Source organism: Crinia signifera, chromosome 2 (assembly GCF_055691185.1).
Source record: "Crinia signifera chromosome 2, ASM5569118v1, whole genome shotgun sequence".
Taxonomy (NCBI): Eukaryota; Metazoa; Chordata; class Amphibia; order Anura; family Myobatrachidae; genus Crinia; species Crinia signifera.
The window spans coordinates 220594083-220616572 of NC_139218.1; the positions used below are offsets into that span (position 1 = coordinate 220594083).

General features: G+C 43.2%; 1 protein-coding gene across 3 annotated transcripts in view; it reads right to left on the minus strand.

Annotated features, from left to right (window-relative positions):
* Window positions 1-22490, minus strand: part of LOC146060500 (uncharacterized) — a 334626-nt gene that overhangs the window by 208306 nt on the left and 103830 nt on the right. For all 3 annotated transcript variants that reach the window (XM_083173757.1, XM_083173756.1, XM_083173755.1), the window contains 2 exons: window positions 20100-20278; window positions 7874-8017 (listed from right to left, as the gene is read on the minus strand). In XM_083173757.1, the coding sequence (XP_083029883.1) occupies window positions 7874-8017; window positions 20100-20278 (323 nt within the window). The remainder of the gene's footprint in view (window positions 1-7873; window positions 8018-20099; window positions 20279-22490) is intronic.

Below are 22490 nucleotides of genomic sequence, written 5' to 3' on the forward strand. Positions count from 1 at the left end.
CGATAAACGCTGCTATAACACATCTATCCTACAGTCACAGACTCACAGTGCAGCCGCCAGAAAAGGTGCAAACAACAAACAATATACAGTATATTATTACTTAGGAAAGTTACTACATAATGGTGATTGAATTATGTAGGATTTTTTATTATGGGAGGTGGGGAATGGACAGGACTGCCATGTATTGTGATATTTAGCATGAGCATGATATTATTAGTATTATAATATCAATTCAGATTATGGTACATTTACCAATTTCTTTAAAGTTATTATATTAGGTAGTCTGTTTATTCTGCCACAGATGCACGTGAAGGAAGTCTCTGATAGTTGTGAGTGGCAACCCTTATGCAAACAGTGGAAGATAGTGAACTCGCTATGTTAAATTTCCCTAGCAAAACCAGTTGCATGTAAGGATCCAGTGAGGAGGATACAATGGTAATGCTTTAGGTATTTTATTGCTGTACCTTGAGATGATGCACAGATATACCTTGAGGGATGATACATAGAGGTCAAAGCAAAATCCTTTCTGCAGCTCAGGAAAACATGTCTGCTACACATGAGGCTGACACAGGAACTGGAAGTGAGCTTACAGAACAGGAGTGGTCACATGACACATACATATGGTAATTACATTAACTTACAGAGGTAAATATAACATTGGCCAGTAGATGGCAGCAAAGGATAACAAATACATAAGAACTCAATAAATCATATAGCATCCATACAAAATGGTGGATTCAACTTGAGAAACCCTAACTAGGGCAGCACACTCCCCGTCTGAAATCCTAGGATTTCACTTTACCATTTGACATTATGGATTAATGTCCATGATATAATCAACGATGGTTCTGACCTGAAAGACAAAATACAAGAATGCAAACACAACAATACTGGAATGTGTATATGGAGTAGTCCAATGGGCAAGTCTCTCAAGCACGTATCAAGTGATGAAACAAATTAAACAAAGTTCTTGAAGAAGAGTAAGGTATTCCCTTTTCCATCTGCTCCAGAAACAGTAGGCGAGATGTTGAACATGTTTCCACCTCTTCTGATATGAAAGGTTTTCAGGTGGACTAGGAACAGTTCCAAGTTTTTGAGTGAGAAAAGTTGCTGGAGTGAGAATAACAGGGGTCTCTGGATCCATGGATACAGGAACAAGAGGTCTTGAATTGACGATAGCAGTCACTTCAGGCAAAAATGTGGTTAGAGTCTCATGGGTGAGCCTTGCGATGGCGTGTACAAGATTTAGCCATCTGGAGAAGCATTCAAAGTGATGGCAGCCCAAACCAAATGTTTCTTTGGATCTTGTAATAAGGTTACTTATTTCAGGACGAATCTCTGGGTCGATGTCAGGGTCTTGGAGACTGAAGACATCTTGTAGGGAAGTTTCTTCAGGCTGGTTCTGTAAGAACTCTGGGCCCTTCAACCAAGAAGAATTTTTAGAGGCACTATAAGACGCTGGTCTGGTGGCACAATCTGCAGGATTGAGATGTGTTGGAACATAGTGCCATTGTTTAGGTTTAGAGGATTTTCTGATCCTTTCAATGCGGTTACTGACATAAACATAGAAGTGTTTCTTCTGGTTGTTTATATAACCCAGAACGACCTTGCTATCTGTGTAGAACTGAACATCATCTATGTGAATATCCAACTCTCGCTGTATAAAGTCTGCAATCTCTACAGCCAGTACAGTTGCACAAAGTTCGAGCCTAGGAATGGTATGTTCAGGCCTAGGAGCTAACTTAGCCTTCCCAAATAGAAATCCAACATGAGTTTCATTACAAGAGTCTATTACCTTCAAATAGGCGACAGCTGCTATGGCTTCAGTAGATGCATCTGAGAATATGTGGATTTCCTTTCTCTGACTTGTGGCAAGAGACGTTGGAGTGTAACATCGTTGTACATGAATCCCATCTAAGGCTTGTAGAGATTCCTTCCAAGACTCCCAGCTTCGCTGTTTGTCTGTAGGCAGTGGAGCATCCCAGTCCTCAATTGACTCTGAGAGCTGTCTTAACAGAAATTTGCCTTGTACAGTTAAGGGTGCTACAAATCCCAGTGGATCATATAGGCTGTTCACCACTGAGAGGACTCCCCGCTTGGTAAATGGCTTATCTGCACAACTTACTTGAAAGCCGAAGGAATCATGCAACAAGTCCCACTGCAAACCCAGACTTCTCTGTACTGGTGGATTGCCTTGGCCGAGATCCAAGTCTCTAAATTCTGTGGCATAATCGCTGGGTTGAAAAGCTTTCATGACAGCAGCACTATTGGAAGCAATTTTATGTAACCTTAGATGAGCCTTAGAAAGCATACCTTGTGTTCTTTTAAGCAGATCTATAGCTTCTTCTGCTGTAGGTAAAGATTTGAGCGCGTCGTCCACGTAGAAGTCTCTTTCAATGAAGTGTCGGGCATCTTTTCCAAACTCTGATTCGCCATCAGAGGCAGTCCTATGTAGACCATATGTAGCGACTGCGGGTGAAGGACTGTTGCCAAACACATGCACCTTCATGCGGTATTCAACCGTTTCCTGGCTGGTATCATTGTCTTGGTGCCATAGAAACCTAAGGTAATTCCTGTGATCTTGTCGTACAATAAAACAATAGAACATTTGTTCAATGTCTGCGGTAATGGCAACTGGCTCTTTTCTGAATCTCATAAGCACTCCTACCAGATTGTTGGTTAGGTTTGGACCAGTGAGAAGAACGTCATTTAGAGATACGCCACAATGCTTGGCACTTGAATCGAATACCACCCTGATTTGCTTGGGTTTACGTGGGTGATATACTCCGAAGGAGGGAAGATACCAGCATTCTTCATGCTCTTGCAAGGGTGGAGCTAGCTCTGCATGGTCATTTTGAAGTATTTTATTCATAAAGGTCACAAAGTGATCTTTCATTTCAGGCTTGCTTTTTAATGTACGTTGCAATGACATGAATCTGGATAAAGCCTGTTCTCGGTTGTTTGGCAGTCGTGTTCTAACATTCCGAAAGGGTAAAGGTGCAACCCAGTGGTTAGATTCATCCTTGCAGAATCCGCTGTCCATTATCTTAATAAACTCTTTGTCTTCTATGGACAAGGCTATTCTGTTATCATCTTGCGTTGTGCAAAACACTGATCTTCCTAAGTCATCATAAGGTGTAGGAATTACTTCTGGCACCTGGATGAGGTCAGAGAACTTTTCTCTCACTTCATAGTGATGTGAGCATGGCTTGAAGTGAGTTGTGCGACCGTTTTTGAGCACATAAGTTTTAAAAGAGTTAACTTGAGAAGGTTTATGGCTCTTGCCCAGGCACACATCGCCCACAATTACCCAGCCTAAATCGAGTCTTTGTGCATATGGGGCGTCATCTGGACCATTGCAATATTGGCGTACCTTATGGGCCCTCAGAATGTCTCTTCCCAGTAGTAGTAGAATGTCAGCATTCATGTCCATCGGAGGAATTTCTTTAGCAAGGTGTTTTAGGTGAGGATGATGAAGTGCAGCTTCTGGAGTAGGAATTTCTTCTCTTTCATCAGGTATCTGGTCACATTCAATTAATGTTGGTAAGGGTATGTGGGTATTCCCCTTGATTGAGGAGATAACATAGCCAGTGGCCCTTCTGCCGAAAGTCTCTGTATGACCGGAACAGGTGTCAATGGAATACGGCATTGCTTGTCCCTTTATACCGAAGATCTCAAAGAATTTAGGTTTTGCTAAAGACCTGTTGCTCTGTTCGTCTATAATGGCGTACATTCTGGTGGCTTTCTCAGATTGCCCTTCTGGGTAGACCTTGACCAGACAAACCTTAGCACAGCATTTGGGATTGTTCTCTTCCCCACATACTTCCATGCATGATGAGGAAACTGTGGGTGTAGCTGAGTCTTGAGGTTGTAGCTCCCCGCCATGTTTTGCAACAGGGTTAGGCACTGTTGAAAGTTGTGTGTTCTCTGGAGGTAGAGTGGGATGCATGGCTGTAACATGTCTATCGCTATTGCATTCGGTGCACTCGACGGTAGCCTTACAGTCTTTTGCAATGTGGTCTGAAGAGGCACAACACTTGTAACACACTCCAAGCTCTCTTAAAGTATCTCTGCGCTCTTGCAAAGTCTTAGCCCTAAGCCCACGACATTCCTTTAGTGGATGAGGCCTTTTGTGGATAGGGCACACACGACTGGAGTCCCTTTGTTTAAGAGCAGGAGCATCTTGCTTGGTGTATGAGGGCGCAGTAAGTGGGACGTTAGTCTTTCTGACAGATACTGTTCTCCTTAAATCTCTATGTTTGGTAGCAGTGTTATCATACCTTGAGGATGATGAAGCTGCTGGAATAGGTTCAGTGAAGTCAAAGCTGGGATCATTCTTCTTCCGAGCTTGGTCACTGATGAATCTGGAAAAGTAAGAGAAAGGGGGAAAGGACACTTTGTGTTCTCTTTTGTACCTGGAACCCTGGTCTGCCCATTTTTCCTGCATGCCGTAAGGTAGTTTGGACACCACTGGATTCACGCCATGAGCAGTGTCAAGGTAACTCAGTCCTGTCAGACGAGGATCTAACTTGGCTAGTTCTAATTCTTTTAATAGGTCGCTTAGATCCTGGAGCTTGTGGTTGTCTTTGCTAGTTATCTTTGGGAAGGCTTGAAGTCTTTTGAATAAGGCACTTTCTATAGCTTCAGAACTGCCATAAGTCTGTTCAAGTCTCTCCCATGCTGCAGCAAGACCTTCCTCTGAGTGGCCGGTATGAACTGCTCTTAATGTCTTGATGCGTTCTGCAGATTCTGGGCCTAACCAGTTGACAAGCAGGTCAAGTTCTTCCTTGGCGGTGAAGTTAAGATCATGGATTACAGCTTCAAAGGTCGATTTCCAGGCTCTATAGTTCTCAGCAGAGTCATCAAACTTTGAGAGACTGGTGTTTATAAGCTCCCTGCGTATCATGTATCTGGCAAGGTCAGACATGTCTGTTCTCTCATTCCTTGTTGCTGGATGAACTTGTGGTGCTGCTGGGGCATGTAAGTTCTCTGGCGTATAAGGCTGAGATATGTCAGGCCAAAATGATGTAGCATAAGGATTAAGCTGTGGTTTAGTTACTGGGGAATCTGCTAGCTTGTAGCTGGAAATTACCTTGTCATTGGTAGGTGGCATCACCTGTTGCTGTGTCGGTATGTCTGCATTGAAGATTGGGGGTGGCATCGGTATGCGCAACTTAGAAGCTTCTGTTTTGAGAGCTGAATCTTCATAGTAAGCAGGAGGTATAGGTGTTAGTTGCTTTAGCACATAATCAGCAGTGCGGTCTGCTGGGTTTTCTACTTCTCCTGGGATGTAGTGGTTCAGATCAGTACCTTGGCCTAATGCTTGTTCAAGGACTTTCAGTTTGGCTAAGGCAGCTGCTTCTTCCTTTTCCATTTGGAGGATCTTTGCCTCAGCCTTCATCCCCATTTGGAGGATCTTTGCCTCAGCCTTCATTCGTGCCATTTTTTCTCTTACCTCTGCTTCCTTCTTAGCAAAAGAACTTCTTACACTAGCTTCTTCTGCATCTGCACGGATTTCTATTAGCTTCTCATGTAAAGCTGACCTTCTGGAACGAGACGATCTGGCAGATGAGGATGTAAGCTTGGTTGAAGTTGATCGATGTGACCTAACTTCTTGTAAGTGTGCAATGCGGAATTCTGCTTTATTTTTGGCATCTTGAACTGAAGCATTATTTCTTTGGAGTAGAGTCTCTATCTCAGCTAGCTCTGCTGAGGCATCATCAAAATCAGAATTACCCAGAAATGTGATGTATTTTGCGGACAGTCTCTGGTAGCGATCATAGGCGGTAGATAAGCAATTCAAAACCGCAGTCAACTCTGTTGCATCATTGTTAAAGCGTGGAAGAGTTGCTATGTGGTGTTCCGCTCTTTCCCATAAATCATCTAAATTGTCCTTAAATTCGTCTCTGGTTGTCTCAAAAGTCTCTCTAATCTTTTGTGTAGGTTTGAACGCACGTTTAGGGCGTACATCTTGTTCTTCAGTAAGCTTGGACTCTGCTTCCTGTACATCTGAGCTATCAGAGGCATGATGGGCTTGCTTTTGTGCAGCCACAGAGGAATTCACAGAACCTTTTGTGGACATGTTATAACTAGCTTAGAACTGCCTCTTGAAGGTAGAACTGTGTTTAACATACAGGTGGAGAGCTGAGTTAGGAAGCACTTGTGGCCATGTGTTCTCATAAGATGGTGGCCAGCTCTAAACTTGCTTGCAGACTATGTGTATACATGCAGATGCTGTAGACTTAGGTTTGCTTTGACTTTTCTGCCACAGATGCACGTGAAGGAAGTCTCTGATAGTTGTGAGTGGCAACCCTTATGCAAACAGTGGAAGATAGTGAACTCGCTATGTTAAATTTCCCTAGCAAAACCAGTTGCATGTAAGGATCCAGTGAGGAGGATACAATGGTAATGCTTTAGGTATTTTATTGCTGTACCTTGAGATGATGCACAGATATACCTTGAGGGATGATACATAGAGGTCAAAGCAAAATCCTTTCTGCAGCTCAGGAAAACATGTCTGCTACACATGAGGCTGACACAGGAACTGGAAGTGAGCTTACAGAACAGGAGTGGTCACATGACACATACATATGGTAATTACATTAACTTACAGAGGTAAATATAACATTGGCCAGTAGATGGCAGCAAAGGATAACAAATACATAAGAACTCAATAAATCATATAGCATCCATACAAAATGGTGGATTCAACTTGAGAAACCCTAACTAGGGCAGCACACTGTTCACTCCAACACACCCCTAAAAATCCTATGCGGTACTAAAAAAAAAAGAAAAAAAGGAGGGGAGGACTGTCTGCTTTTATGGTTATACGTACATCAGTCAATTGCAGGGTAATTACATGGTTAGTCTGTGTCTAGCTTGTAAAATTACCCAGTGGATAACCCAGTAAGATATAAGGCACCATTGTTTGTGGTGATGACTCATCACAATCGTTACATGTCACATGCCACTCAGCTGGGCACAGTCACACATATTACAGTGCACACACCCAAGGGCTTAAAGTGGTCCTGGAGAGGTGGTGGAATTAATTTCCCCTGCCACTGCTACCCCCCCCCCCCCCCCTCCCACTCCACGCAATAGGAAGAACCTGTGCCAGGGCTAGGGTTTTCGTCACCCCTTGCAAACTACAAAATGTGTGCCCTACCTTCCATACTAATAAAGGGACAGTGGCCTCACAATAGGACCCCCAATTCAAATTATGCCACATAGTAGCACAATCATATTCAATTACACCATTTGTAGTGACCCTGATTCATATACACCATAAAGTAGTGCCCCTTATTCATGTTATGACACAGAGTAGTGTCCTTTAATCAAGTTACACTACATAGTAGTATTCCTTATACATATACGCCACACAGTAGTGTCGCTTACAAATAATGCCCACAGCAGTAGTACCCCACAAAATGTCCACAGTAAGTGCCTTTTATACACTATCTCTGTCCTTCCAGCAGCTTCCTCTCCTCTCTTGTTAACTTTAGCGATGGAGACGGAATGACATCACATATGAAGTGCCAGAAAAAAGGAAGCAGCTGGGACAGGCTTTTCTTTTGTTATTACTGTGCAGGACTGTGGTGGAGGTGGAACTGAGTTCCCCCTACCATAACAGGTGGTGGAACTCCATTCCACCCCACTTTAACCCCTGATACACCCTAACCCACTACACCGCCAGCTCTTTTGTCAACCCCACAGCTGCCACTGCAGATGCCACCTCACAGAGACCTTGTAATCCTCAGCACCCTTTCAGACCAGGCTTGTGTGTTGTACGTATGGAGTAATAGGGAAAGCAGGGTATGTTTGGTAGAATGAAAAATTAGATAGAAAACAGTACAATAATAAAAAAGCAGCTTACCTCACCCATCCATTTTCTGAGAAAGATGACTGGACTTGCCAGTAGTTCCTTATGGAAGTTATCACTGCTTTCTAGTTTACTGCTACTTGCATAAAGTTTCAGAGCTTCCTTTCTCTCTCTAGCAATCAATTCTACTAAAAAATCCTGTATAAATAATGAAAACGGTATGCCAATTAATTCGTTTTTTTTTAAACAAAAAGTTTGGACAAAACATGCAATTAGTAGACATTCAAACAATAATTAGTATTAAAATAACATGACAAATGTCAATTTTGACATTTGGCATCAAACTATGGACCCTATTCTGGTTGACTGGAAAGGCTGTGTATTCGTAGCTAGACGCCACCCTGCGAATGGAGATTCACTCCCTCCTTCGCACGGCCTGCGAATGGATGTTTTACATAAACATGGCCGACCATCAAAAGATGTGGTGCGTGCACGCATATCAAAAGTGACTCTCAGGTCACTCAGATATGTGTGTACATTCGGGAGGAAATGGGCGGGCAGCTAAAATCAAATTATGTCAGCTGCATGCCCCTGGCGCCCATGTCACCGGGCGATTTCCATGGGAATGCCCACCATTTTCATGGGAATGCACATGAAATGCTGGCGTTCCTATGGCTGAGTACCCTGGCCCACCCACCGCCTGCAATGTTGGGAACAATCTGGACACACGCACCCGGTGCATGCACATGCACATTAGGAAAGCATCGAGCTTGCATGCGAATTCGCATGAACGGACCTGAATAAGGTCTTATGTGTTATCATTTATTCCTTAAGAATGAATTGGAATAGATTTTATTTTTGGTGTAGTTTGTGTATATGAATATTTTAATACATACAAATGTCTCCACATACATCTATCCTCTGTGTGCTGCAAGTCGCGTTACACTTGAAGCGTGAACTCTGTGTGACTTGGAAGTGCAAATTTTCTTTGCATGAAACTTTTTCCTTTACAAGTCTTATGGCCCCCACATACAGCACGATATTCAGGCATTTTCTGAGCGATTCTAACAAATCGCTCAGAAAATGCCTGAAGATGCATGTAAATCGCTGTGTATATAGCCCACACAGCGATTTACATGCGCGCACCCGCCGTTCTGAATCTGTCCAAGATTCAGAACGGACGGGCTGTACAATACAGAGCAGTCGCTCAGAAAGCTCCTGCTCATCTCCCGCATGTGTGGCTGCGGGCAGATGAGCAGGGCCGAGCGACTGCGGACGCCGCAGACCCGCCGCCGCCACCCCTGACCCCCCTCCCCCACCAGCTGTAGCACCCATCGCCACCCCCACCTCACCTCTCCTCTCGGCGGCAGCGGGGCGGCAGCGCGGCGGACATGTAAAAAAAAAAAAAAATTAAATTTCAAAATGGCCGCGGCCAGCCAATCACGGCTCGCCGCGTCATTGCCCCGCCCCCTAGAGCTGGCTATATTAGCCAGCTCGAGACAGGGTCGGGGCAGTCAGTCTGACGGCGGAGGAGGAGTGAAGAGCTCCTGAAGTCCTGGGAGGCGCGGCCAATGCAAAAGAGCTTAAAAGGCCGCCGCCCCCAGGTGAAGAACACAGATGAAGAGGCAGAAGCCCTGGGAGGCGGCGGCCATGCAAAAGAGCTTAGGGGGCCGCTGCCCCCAGGTGAAGACCAGATGCAGTTTAATAAAATACTAAAAACTCTGTGTTTGTGTTTTTATTAAATAAAACATTTAAAAGCAGTGTTTGTTGTTTTATTTTAATATTTCCTTTACATTGGGGCTATAGGTACCGGCGGGCCTTTAATGCCCCACATGCTGGTACCTGTGGTTCTCCCAAGTGCCAGCATGTGGGGTAGGCTTGCTGGGACCTGTAGTCCTACTGTAAAAGACAATATTACTGTTAAATAAGCTATCAACCCTGCACCCACCGCCCAGGGGTGCAGGGGATAGCCCCGGGCTGCAGCCCAGGCCTGGGGTGCCCTGGAGAGGGGGGACCCCCTTATTTGGGGGGTCCCCACCTCCCCAAAAACTCCCGGCCTGGGCTGACTAGTTAGGGTGGGTAATGCTTTGGCCACGGGACACCATCAAGCGTGTCCCCTGGCTATGGCATTACACCCCCTGCTAGTGGAGCCTGGTGCTGGTCTCCAAAATATGGGGGACCCCTATTCATTTTGTCCCCCGTATTTTGGAAACCAGGGCCAGCTCAAGAGTCTGGTGCTGGTCCCCAAAATCCGGGGGACCCCACGCACTTTGTCCTCTGGATTTTGGGAACCAGGACCACTCAAAAAGCCCGGGGCTGGTCATGCCTGGGGGGGGGACCCCATGCCATTTTTTTTTACAAAATTATTGTCTGTATGACAGGACGAGACGCTGGACCCCGGACTTGGTAAGTATTTTTTTGTCAGCTCCCACTGTACCACCAACGTTTAATAGTTTAACCACTAGCCACCATGATTTAATTTTTTTTTGGGGGGGGGTTAGCATATTAGGGGAGGTGAAAGAATACTTATTAAAGAAGACATGAGTTTTGTGCTAGATGTGTTCAGTAATAATAACATTTTTGTGATGAAGTGCAGTGTTTTTACTTCACTTTCTGTGACAGATTTGAAATCTCCCGTGCTGAATCTCCCATTATGAATCTCTGACACAAATCTCTCTGTATGTGGCTCATTGTCTGAAATGAGTCACAAGAGTGAAATCTCTTGTGCTGAATCTCCCGTTATGTATCTCTGGCACACATCTCTGCGTATGTAGGGCCCTTTATTTGCAAAACAGACGCATAAGCACTAACTAACATTATAGACAATCATCATCATTTTATTTATCTACTAATCACAACAACTGATGAAACAACGTATTATTATGCAGCTAATATAGAGACTGTGACTACAGACAAAAGGCCATTTATCCCAATTAGTGTATCTTTATATCTGATGTATTTATTCATGTTCATTTATAATGACCGGCCGGTAACAATGTGCGTTTAAAATATTACTTTTATTAAAAAAGTAGGTTTTGTTTTACTATTTCAAGCGTATTCTACAGTATCTGTAATATATTTTCTGTTCTATTGGTGTATGTTGGGTATACCTACACTAAACTGCTGCTGGAATAGTATAATTACACCAATTATTTCTTTTTTAAGATCTTGCAGCGCACAGCCACTTTGTTTTTTTCAATTTGTGGTTTGCGATTAGGGGATGTTCCCCCACAAGTGGGCCATTTGGGAAGAATGGTTTATGTTATAATGGCCATTCTCTTTGCGGAATACATTGCTGTAACTACAGTGGGTTTAAACGCTGTGGCTTATTGGAATCTACCTTACTATTTTAATTTATTTCACAAATAAAGACATCTTAAGGGGGAATCCAATTATCCAGAAGCTTTACCCCACCACTAATTACATATACTGGCAGGTTCAATTAAGCCACTGAGGTGGATTTCTCTTCTGCAATAAAAAAGCTCTGGAAACCTGGTTCTATTCCCCATCAGGCAAACCATGCAGCTAATTGGATTCCCCTAAATCAGTGGTTCCCAAACTGTGTGCCGTGGCACCCTGGGGTGCCTTGGGGGACTTACAGGGGTGCCCTGGGTTGATGGTCCAGAACCAATTCAAGTTATTTATATCCAATATTATAGTCAAATTATGGACAAACAGAAGTACATTTTTGTCCATTACAACATAACTGATCCTAAGGATGAGATATAAACACAATTTATTTAATTTAATATTTTTTTCTGACTTTCTTAATGAGAAACCTTTAACCTAGGGGTGCCGCGAAAAAAATTCTGATGCTTCAGGGTGCCGTGAGTCCAACAAGTTTGGGAACCCCTGCCCTAAATCATGTAACTAAACTAACTTTTTTTGATAGATCACAAAACCAAAATCTCCAACTTCTATTATATATGCAATGTTTAATATACGTTTTTAATAACAAAACAAAACACAAAACATTTAGATATTGACGAAAAATGACGAAAAAACACAAGTCAAAGTTTAAACTCCTCTTCTATCTGGTTCTTTCCCCTTTTTCACCCCCGCCTCCACCCCCTACTGCTAGACAGTCTAAAAAAATGACTGTCATGCAAAAATTAGAACAGTTGGAAGGTACGTTCAAAACATATTATAGGCACTGCTAGGCTTCATACATAAATTGGATCTAATAAAACAGTCATGGGCCCTTATTCTGGTTCACTCGCAAAGGCAAATTCCTTCTCAAATGGACAAAATCATGTGCACTGCAGGTGGGGCAAATGTAACTTGTGCAGAGAGAATTAGATTAGAGAAGTTTCAAACAAGAATGTGCTAGTGCATGTAGTTCCACTATAGCAATATTAACAGAAAGAACTGCACGTTTACACAGATTTTGTTTGGATGCAGCGAGTGTGGATTTAGTGGGCATTTCTGGGAGATAACAGAGGGTGGGCTTGGCAATATCGTGCAAAACCACTCAAAAGATGCACAACTGCTCACACAGGGCCTAATTAATGCTTACACGCAATGCCGATGTTCTCGCAATGAGCAATTATCAGCAGACTGCACATGTGCCACATTTGCATTGAAAGACGGACCAAATGTCTTTGTGATTGTGTTCACACAGAGAACTTTAAGGCAGAGTTATTAATTGGAAGTGACCATTTGAGCAGGTAACTGGGAGTACCGGCATAAAGACAAAAATCGCATGTATTTGTTGTAAGCTGCTATGTACGTAGAGAAACATATGTGTTTGCAAGTGAGCATCTCAGTTTGAAGAAACTGTCCATGGCATTAGCATATCATTACCATAAAGAGGGAGCCTTTGCCGTGACTGCACATGACTCAGGCCCACTCGGTGAAAACATTTATTTGGGTATACTTAGTTAGTGGGAAGTAATCTAGTCCGAGTTCTAAAATGCCAGCAGTGGGCATTTGCCGTCAGACGCCTCCTGCGGCATTAGCATTTTTTCGCACACAGCAGCTGTGGCTGTTCCTTTAATGTCCATTTGCAAGGGAATGCATGTTAAGATCTCTTTATACTAATCAGTATTACATGATATGAATCAGGACATTCTGCGGCTAAATTATTAATATAACACTTTTACAATTACAATTCATTAAACAACTCCATTAACCCTTGTGAATTTGTCAAAATAGGTGTGAAAATTGGCAAGAAAACATTTGTATTCATCATAATGACCTGTAATGTTTACCTTACATAGGAAATATGATCTTTGTTTACAGATTTTTTTATTTGAATTTATATAACAAATGTGAGCAGCGCTGGCATTTTTAGTGGTTATTTTGCACATCGCTTACAGACATATTGGCACTCAAATGGTTAAGTTGTTCAATACATGTATTTATTTTTTGTTAATGGCTATAAAGCTGTCTAGTGTGTTCTGGTTTTGTATTGTAAGTGCTGTATCTCTGCTACATGCCTAGCACTATTGTAATGAATCAGCTTCTATAATATTACTGCAGTTCTCACTTCTAATTGTTATGGTTGAGAACTATATTAGCTGCCTGAGCAGTGCAGCACTGTACCAGAAGTACATGTTCAATTGCTTGGCCACAGCAAGGAAAATGTATGGCAGTGCCAGGGGTTTTCCTAGAATAGAACCAATCCGTGTAAAATTTTATTAACATAGTTAATTGGAAAATAAATTGAGAAGTGTCCTGCATTTTGTAATGAAAATGAAGCATCTGTGGCTCTTATAAGTGTTTCATGTAAAATAATTACTGGGGAATTACTGGAATATACAAGGCACCCTGTATTGATCATACTAGGGCGAGATCAAGTATTCCTATCTTCCTAACGAGTGCAAACTGGGAGAAGTTACTCATAGCAACCAATCTCTTATATCTATATTTATTGAGTAGATTTTATCATTTTGTAGGTAGAACCTGTTTGGCTGCTATAGGCAACTTCACTCTTTAGAAGTCTTGATACAACATCTCCTTCGTATGCAGGGCCATAGAGAGGCTGCCACAGAGCCGGCCCTAGGCATAGGCATACTAGGCAATTGCCTATGCCTAGGGGCTGCACTTCGGCAGCTTTACCGGGCATTCACTGCAGGCTGATGTAATGTTATGTATCAGGGCAACGAGTGACGTATCGGTTCTCTGTTGTGGATCAGATCCCCGGCACTGCTCCCCTCTGTGACAGGCAGCTCCCGGCGCAGGCTGCCCAATCACAGAGCTCAGAAGACAGCCGTCACAGCCCACACTGAATCTGCAGCGCCAGCAGCTGTGACTGGCGGCTGACTTCTGAGCTCTGTGATTGGGCAGCCTGGGGAGTGCAGGAAGAAGCCCAGCCTGTGCCACAGCGCCAGAAGTGCAACTTGCAGGAAGGAGAGACCGGAGTTAGCTAACATCATCCTGCCCGGGTTCCACGATGCGCTGGTGAGTATGTGGTGGGTATAGGGGTATGGAGATAGGGGTTAGGGGGTGTATGTGGGTTGTGCAGTGGTGGTGAATAGAGTGCGGAGAAGTGCAGGGGTAATGTGGGCGCAGAGGTGCAGGGGGACAGAGATTCATTGGTAACAGATAGGTGATGGAAACGGAGAGGTGGAGGGAGGGAGAGATGCAGGGGAGATGGGGATGGAGAGGTGGAGGGAGTGAGAGATGCAGGTAAGGAAGAACTACATAAATGGATGCACAATACCTTAGGCCCTCCTGTCTTAAGTAGGGGGACAGCACATGGCCACTCACCGCCATGGCTCTGTGTGCTGTGCCCTCAGCTCCGTGGCTGCTGAGGGGCTCAAACCAGCGAGGACGGATATTTAATATATGGCTCCCACCAGCCTATGAGAGCTTACGGACAGGCCACCGCAGTTAGTGATTGGCTGCCGGACGACGAGATCCAATTGGCTCACTAGCCTGTGCCATATTTGAAATGTCTGTCAGTCATGGTATAAGCCGCTCAGCAGCATAGGAGCTCAGCGCACACCACAAAGAGACATGGCAGTAAACTCTCTGATCCCCTCTTATATGGAATTAATATGTGAATTCTGTAATTGGCACTAATGTCTGCAATCTTTAGGGGGCACTACGGGGGGAATTATGTGTAAGGGACATTACTGCGGGCATAATATGTCATGGGCATTACGTGTGTGCCATAATGTGTAATGGGCATTATGGTATGTGTCGTAATTTGCAATAAGCAATACAGTGCAATACAGGGCAATACAGTGTGCAACAATGTGTAATGGGTACTATAGTGTGCGGCATAATGTGCAATGGGTACTGCAGTTTTTGACAATGTGTAATGGACATTATGGTGTGCAACAATGTCTAATGGGCATTATGGTGTGCAACAATGTCTAATGGGCATTATGGTGTGCAACAATGTCTAATGGGCATTAAGGTGTGCAGCATAACGTGTAATGGGTACAGCAATGTGTGACAATGTGTAATTGGCATTACAGTGTATGACAATTTGTAATGGGCATTACGATTTGAGCAATACTGACGTAGAGTGTCTAAGGGCATCTTTCAGATCGCTATCCCTGGTCTGATCCTTTCATACTTAGCCTGTCTCGCCAACCCGAGTTTAACCCTTCTTATAACCCAGGTCGAAATGCCGGGTTAGTCGACCCAGAATATTCAGTTTAGTGCTTTCACATCGCACGTCGACCCGGCAATAACCCAGGTTATAAATGCTACCTGAGAGGTATGAGGGTCTCTACCTGGCGCAATGTGTACAAGTGGCACGGTGTAATGTGAATAACGGACACTACTGTGACACTTATTTCTCCACGCTACTTTCATACAAAGCCTTCGGCAGACACTGTTCCTATTTTGAGTATGGGTGGGGGGGCCCAAAGCATATTTTTGCAAATGGGCCCATAACGCGCTAGTTCCGCATCTGGGGCGTTGTGATTGTGAACACTAACTTGTGACTTGTACAGTTTGCCGCCCGCTGCCCTGGCACAGGTTCGCAATCTTGACTTCCGCCTGGCCAGGCCGCCGCAGCGCACCCCCACGTGACTGGCGTGGCTCAGTGCTCATACTGGCGCATCCCACGCTGTCACTAACACAATGTCCCGCCTGCTGGGAGAAGGAGAAAGCAGGACAGCGTTCAGTCGGGTGGGCACCATCGCATCATAACATAGCCCAGGACCAACTGCACAGTTTCTAATTCGAGGAGATCCATCACCCGTCCCGAGGTTGAGCAGTCAGCCAGCGTCACCGTGAAACTAGTGAGTGCAGTCTGTGGGGACAGTCAGTAGGTGGTGTGTAATGGAGGAGAGGAACATGGAGCATATGTGGGATGAAGAGGAGGAATAGGGTGTATTTGGGAGAAAAGGATTTTATGGTGTATGTGGGTATAGGGTATGTGGTGGGTATAGAGGGTTATGGGGTGTATGTTGGGGGACAGGAGCATAAATGCAGGATGTGTTGGGGATAGCAGTATATGTAGTGTTTGTAGGAAATAGGGGAAGTAAGGTATGTTGAGGGCAGAGGGGTATCATCACTATTATTATATATTTTATCTAATATATACTTTTTATGTGCTATACAGGTTGAGTATCCCGGTATCCGTGCACCCCGTATCCGAATTATTCCAAAAAACTTGTTGTTTTTTTTGAATAATTAGATTTTTTTTTTTACCCCCTAACCCTTTTTTTATAATTACCACGTCCACAGCAGGCCTTCAGCATCCTCTCCGTTGTCTCCAGCGGTCCCAGGAGTGCACTGCACGAGTGTGTGCACACGCCGGTGACATCACCTGCTCGCCTGATATGTTTTTGCTGCGACGTGGAAACGGTATGTGCAGCCGCTAAAACAGCGAGACTCGCGGCTAAATGTAGCGAGCTCCCTGCATTAGCCGCGAGCCTCACTGTTTGGGGGAATTCTTGCTGCCCTCTGACAGCAAGGGTTCCCCCGGAACGTAGAATAGGGTGAACGGCCGGTGCGGGGGTTAAATGGCGAAGGTCGCTTGTTTTTGTCGATCACTGCAGTTTAACCCCCTCACGGGCCGCATTGAATACAGGCCTTAGACTTCTTACATGGATCTTTCTTTTTTTTTTTCATTGTTAAAATTACTCTGCATTTATTGACTTACATAATATTGTACATGTCTTTAACTGCACAATTTATTTTAGCATTTGCTGATCTGATGGATGCTATAAACGCAAATGGACCTGAATCTTACTGGCAAAGAACCATCTGCTAAACAATTTCATAAATATTTTTGCTGAATATATGTCAATACATTTTCAGGCATGTTTCCTTAATACATCTCCTGTCAGTTCTGTAAGTACAGGTGATGACCAAATGATGCTTTACAACTCCAATCCACCAACGCTGGCATTTTACCATCTGCTTTTTTCAATGCTAGCGTGGTTTTAACTCATTCAAAGGATCCTGAATCAGCTGTTGTAATTACTGTACTGACAACATATGTCAATATTCAGCAGAGGGGAAACTGTTCACAATTAATTACCCAGAAAATACTACGAATGCGATTTGTGAGAATTTTGTCCACCGATGAAATCAGGCGCTTGCCAAAATGTCACAAATGAGATAGTTTGCTTAACAGAGCATCACATTCCTCTCAGCACAAAACAACACCAGCAAATGCTGCATGAGTACAAAGACTCTCTTGGCACTAATAGAAAATGTACGCTCTGAAACACCTCATACTCAGGAGAATTGATAACTTAGCCAGGAGCAGAGTTAACTAATAATGCAATCAAGACACTTCAACTCGGAAGTTACCCATATAGCTAAGATTATCTACAGAAAGAAAATTTAGCACATCATTTTTTATAGCTGCCCAGCATGGCTCAATGGGCCTGAACGCAGGGCAAATTGACACCATATGGTCAACATGATCAGGGTCAATATAGATACAAATCCAACACAAGAAAAAAAGGTCTTCATGGCCATGGAGTTTTTCACAACTTTTTCAAATATTTTTTATTTTTTCCTACTTTACCATCCAAGTGGACTTGGAATGGTAAAGTGTGTTGAGCACAGCAGTAGCTACTTTTGGGTCCACATGCTAAGGGGTATTTATATCCCCGTTGTCAGGGAAGAACCCTGATGACAGGGTAATTCCCAAAATGTAGGAACATTAAAGTCAGTTTCTAATACCCCTTGCCGGGTCGCACCTGGGATTGGGGCATGGGTCCGTCACGGGAGTTGACGTCACATGGGAGCAGGGTGGAGCGGCGGTGCATCATCAGGGGCAGGGAAGGAATCAGCACTTGGAGCTAATGATGACTCCAAGCACTGCCTCCTCCATAGTGTAAATGGGACCAAGCTCGACCCTGGTCACCCGTTCACACTGCTCCTCAACCCGGGTGAGACATTTTCAACCCTGGTCATGACTGGGTTGAAATACTGGGTTCAAGATGGCAGATCAACCCGGTTAACACGGCCATAACCCAGGTTGACTTGATGGCCTGAAACAGGTATAACTATGACCTCCAGGTGTTATTAAGGACAGCTTCTGCTATTCTATGCTCCTTAAAGAGATAGCGCAGTTTCCATCTCAGCTCCACCTGGCTCTAGGCAATCCAGCTGTCCTGTCCTGCTGGCTCTCCCAGCTTCAAGCAATCCTGCTTTCTGCATTGTTGGAATCCCCAGCCTTAAACAAGTCTGCCTTCTGCAGTGCTGGTATCCCCAGATTCAATCAATCCTGCTTTCTGCATTGCTGGTGTCCCCAGCTTCAAGCAAGCTTACACTCCTGTACTGCTGGTGTCCCCAGCTTCAAGCAAGCCTGCACTCCTGTACTGCTGTTGTTCCCAGCTTTAAGCAACTCAGCTTCCTGAATCGCTGGTATCCCCAGCTCCAAGCAAGTCTGCCTTCCTGTATCGCTGGTGTCCCCAGCTCCAAGCAAGCCTGCCTTCCTGCATCGCTGGTGCACCCAGCTCCAAGCAAGCATGCCTTCCTGCATTGCTGGTGGCTCCAGATTCAAGTAACTTTGACTTTATTAATTCAACCATAGACTCTTATCTGTAACCTCATCTGCATGAATAAATGTTAAATTAAACCTGCTAGCTTCTGTCCTGGTGCATCCAGCCAACTGGGCATCTGCTCACGTCCGGATTCACAAACAACCTCACCCCTGACAGAATATACCAATTACAATAACAAAGGCATGGGCCTTTTGGAATTACAAGGTATATAGAACCCCAAACTCCTTCTATGACCAAAGGTACAATACTTTTCCTGGCTCGTGTAGCAGCTGTCGCAAAAAAAAAAAAATATTATCGCAATCGATACAAAAAGAAAATATACCAATTTCCCTAATGTTGCCCCGCTTATGGTTTTTATTTCAAATGGATTGGATAGAATGTTTGCTAGATGTGGAATCGCACTTAGCTAAATTTTGTACTATATGGCCCCCTTATCTATTAACACTACCATCCTCTACTATAGAAAACGTTCCTAAAGTGATGAGGCTAATGATGTGGTACAATATATAAACTCTTACCAATGGCTTTACACCGTTTTAGAATACAATGGGACCATATATGGGTATGATTGTTCAAATATACTACCAGACACTCGTTTATGAAAAGGGGATTTCTTACTAAACTTTTACCACCACTTACATCTTATGTATTATTTTAATGTATTGGCAGTGATGTTATTTTATTTTGATATCATATAGTATTTCTGTCCTATACCATGTATGCTATTGTTCTTATTCTTCAATAAACACAATGTATTGCTCGGAGAGGAAGTCCGCCATAGAAGTAAAATCGACAGCTTTCAATTAACTGATTGAAAATTGCAGGGAAAGATTGAGAGCAGGAGCCAGCAGCGGATAACTCCATTGCCACCCAGGATTACACCTCTGGCTTAAATGTATAGTATCCTGAATTGCCTTTAGCTGTTCAAACTATTAAATCAGGGATGTGGAACCTTCGGCCCTCCAGATGTTGTTAAACTACACATCCCAGAAGGCCCTGCAACCTTTTTAGCATTGCCAAATAGCAAAACTGTACCAGGGCATGCTGGGATGTGTAGTTCAACAACAGCTGGAGCGCCGAAGGTTCCCCATCCCTGTTTTAAATGTAGTTGCGTTCATATGTGCTTGCTGTAAGTTGCTATATCTGTAAAAAATTTGGAAATCAAGCCAAATGTCATCAACTGAAAACTATTTTTGCTCAACATGAAATGGTGTAAAATTATTATGAAGATCAGATCCATCCAATCCTGCGGTAGTCAAACCAACTTGCTGTTATTTAATAATAATGTACTGTACGTTACACTGAATAATAATTTGAATAATAATTTTGAAGATAACATAAAAAGCTCTTACTTTTGGGTTGAAAGTCAAATTAGTTTGAAAACTATGGTGAAGATGAGTAAACAGCTCCACATCCTCTGTTTGTAGGGTATCCATGACTCGCTCAGCCATTGCAAAAATTTCCATCCATGAAGGGAATATGTTTTTAATCAGAAGATGCAGATACATGAATAATTCATATAGATGCTCAGCTGAAAAAGGAAAATATTTATTTCACAATCTAGAAAAAACCCCTGGGGAAAACAGCAGATTAAACTTGCAAGAAAACAAAAATAAGAACACATATTAGAAATAATTCTGTGATTGTCACTTGTAAAAACACGTATTGTAAATACTTCATTGCAATTATTTGCAATTGACCTGTAATTTAGAGATAATTGGGGGAAATTTCAGACGGGATTTTGCTATGGGCAACCAACCATTGGCTATCTATTATCTTCTAGAAGGTGCTAAATAAATAATAAGTAGATTCTGATTGGTTGCCCATGTGAAATAGAACTCCCATCTTAGTAAATTTCCCCCAGCTGCCCTGTACAGGCCTCATTCTTAACTATCAGTTTAAATTAAATAAAAAAATATTTGGGATCAATAAGATTCATTTTAATTATGATATTTAACATTGAATAAAATCAGATTTCAATAAAAAGAAATATGTCAAACTAAACCGTAAAAATATTACCAACTGGAAACCAAATAATATCTGAGCCTAATTGACAAACACAGGAAATAAAAGGCCTAGGGGCAGATTTATTAAAATTATTTTAGTATCACCTAAATGCAAACCCTTTCATTCGCATTTTTTAAGAAACCAGATCACATTTCCCATACTTATAATGGGAAGTGCTATCGGACAAGTTCCCCAAAAATAAACATTGTGAAAGGAAACTGACAATGAGCACTGTAATAATAACACCAGCTTCAGCTGGCGGATCACATGGCTCACTGCTAATTCTCTGCACAGGCAAAGCTTGCACTGCTCCTAGGCAGAGAAAGCAGTGCGGGGACCAAACCAGTGTGATCAGCTATGTGTATATGGGAAGAGAGGGGCCCTAGACTGCACACCCTGTAATGAGAGGTGCTACCTTGCTGAGATTTTTAGCTATATGCAAGACAGAGGGGGTTTGCAGGTGCACTATGCACTCATTACTGCTAACATGTATTCCTTTTATAATTCATTTATGAGGTTGTTAGCATCCATTTGGCCAAAGAAATGTACCTGCCCACCAACGTTAAGGTCACCTCTTTAGAGCAGGTCCCTAGCACTATGGGGTTCCCAAAAAATACAAATTGTGAAAGGAAACCCACAATGATCACTGCAATAATAACATCAGCTTCAGCTGGCGAATCACATGGCTCACTGCTAATTCCCTTAATTATCGCATCTGAGGATGTGGATGGTGATAATTCGGCCCCTAAGTCATAGATGATGTACATTCATCTCCACCGTTTGTAGAACTGCACAGGCACAGGGCTCGGACTGTGCATGTGCAGATCAGGTGCTGCGTTGTCCAATGCAGTGTGGCGGTTGGTGTCAGGTAAGTAACAGTCTGCTGCCATTTAGGGACAGTGATATATAATGGGGTGGGGGGCCCACTTTTCGTAGCCATGCCAGGACCAGGGCCTGCATCTTCCAATTCAGCTTCACTAGCTTTGGCAATGTGAAAATAGCAGCTACCCTGAGTATCCTGAGGGTTACTCAGATGACTGATGATCACACTGATGATCTGATGTGGTGTCTTTGAACATAGCAGTGGATCATAAAAGTATACAGAGCAGGGCATCTTTCCACAGACTACCCTTGCTGCCTTGGCATATGTTAGCACAGCTGCTGCCAGCGGCAGACTGGGAACTCAAAGTGGCCCTGGAAAAAATTGTAGTAATGTTCTCATGTGAGCAGCAAAGTAAATGAAGGTGGAACCAACACATCACTACACCTGGTTAAATGCTGTTGGTTTCAATATGCTTGGCAGTTTAGACTGTTAAAAGCTGTTGTGACAAGCCATAAACCTCAACATTTCAAATCATACTCCCACTCCCCCCACTGAGATAGAAAATCGACTCCAATACCTCCATCAAGCAAAAAAAAAAAAACGTATTAACATAATCCCCTGAATATACTGTAATAACTAGAGACAGGATTATATGCAACATAAAAAGCTTGAAATATGCATGCAAATATGCATGAAAAATACTTAAAATATGCATGAAAAGTGTTAAAATATGCTACATTAAATAATAAAAAAAAAAGTAATTTTGAACTTATTTATTTAAAAATCAGCATACAATTAGTTGCAAATAAACCTAAAAAATAGGCCCACAGCATCTGCAGATGTCTAGTGCTGTACACAGGATTTGTTTTCTTCCTGGCTGCTACAGCAGACTGCAGCGTCCAGAGCTCTTCTT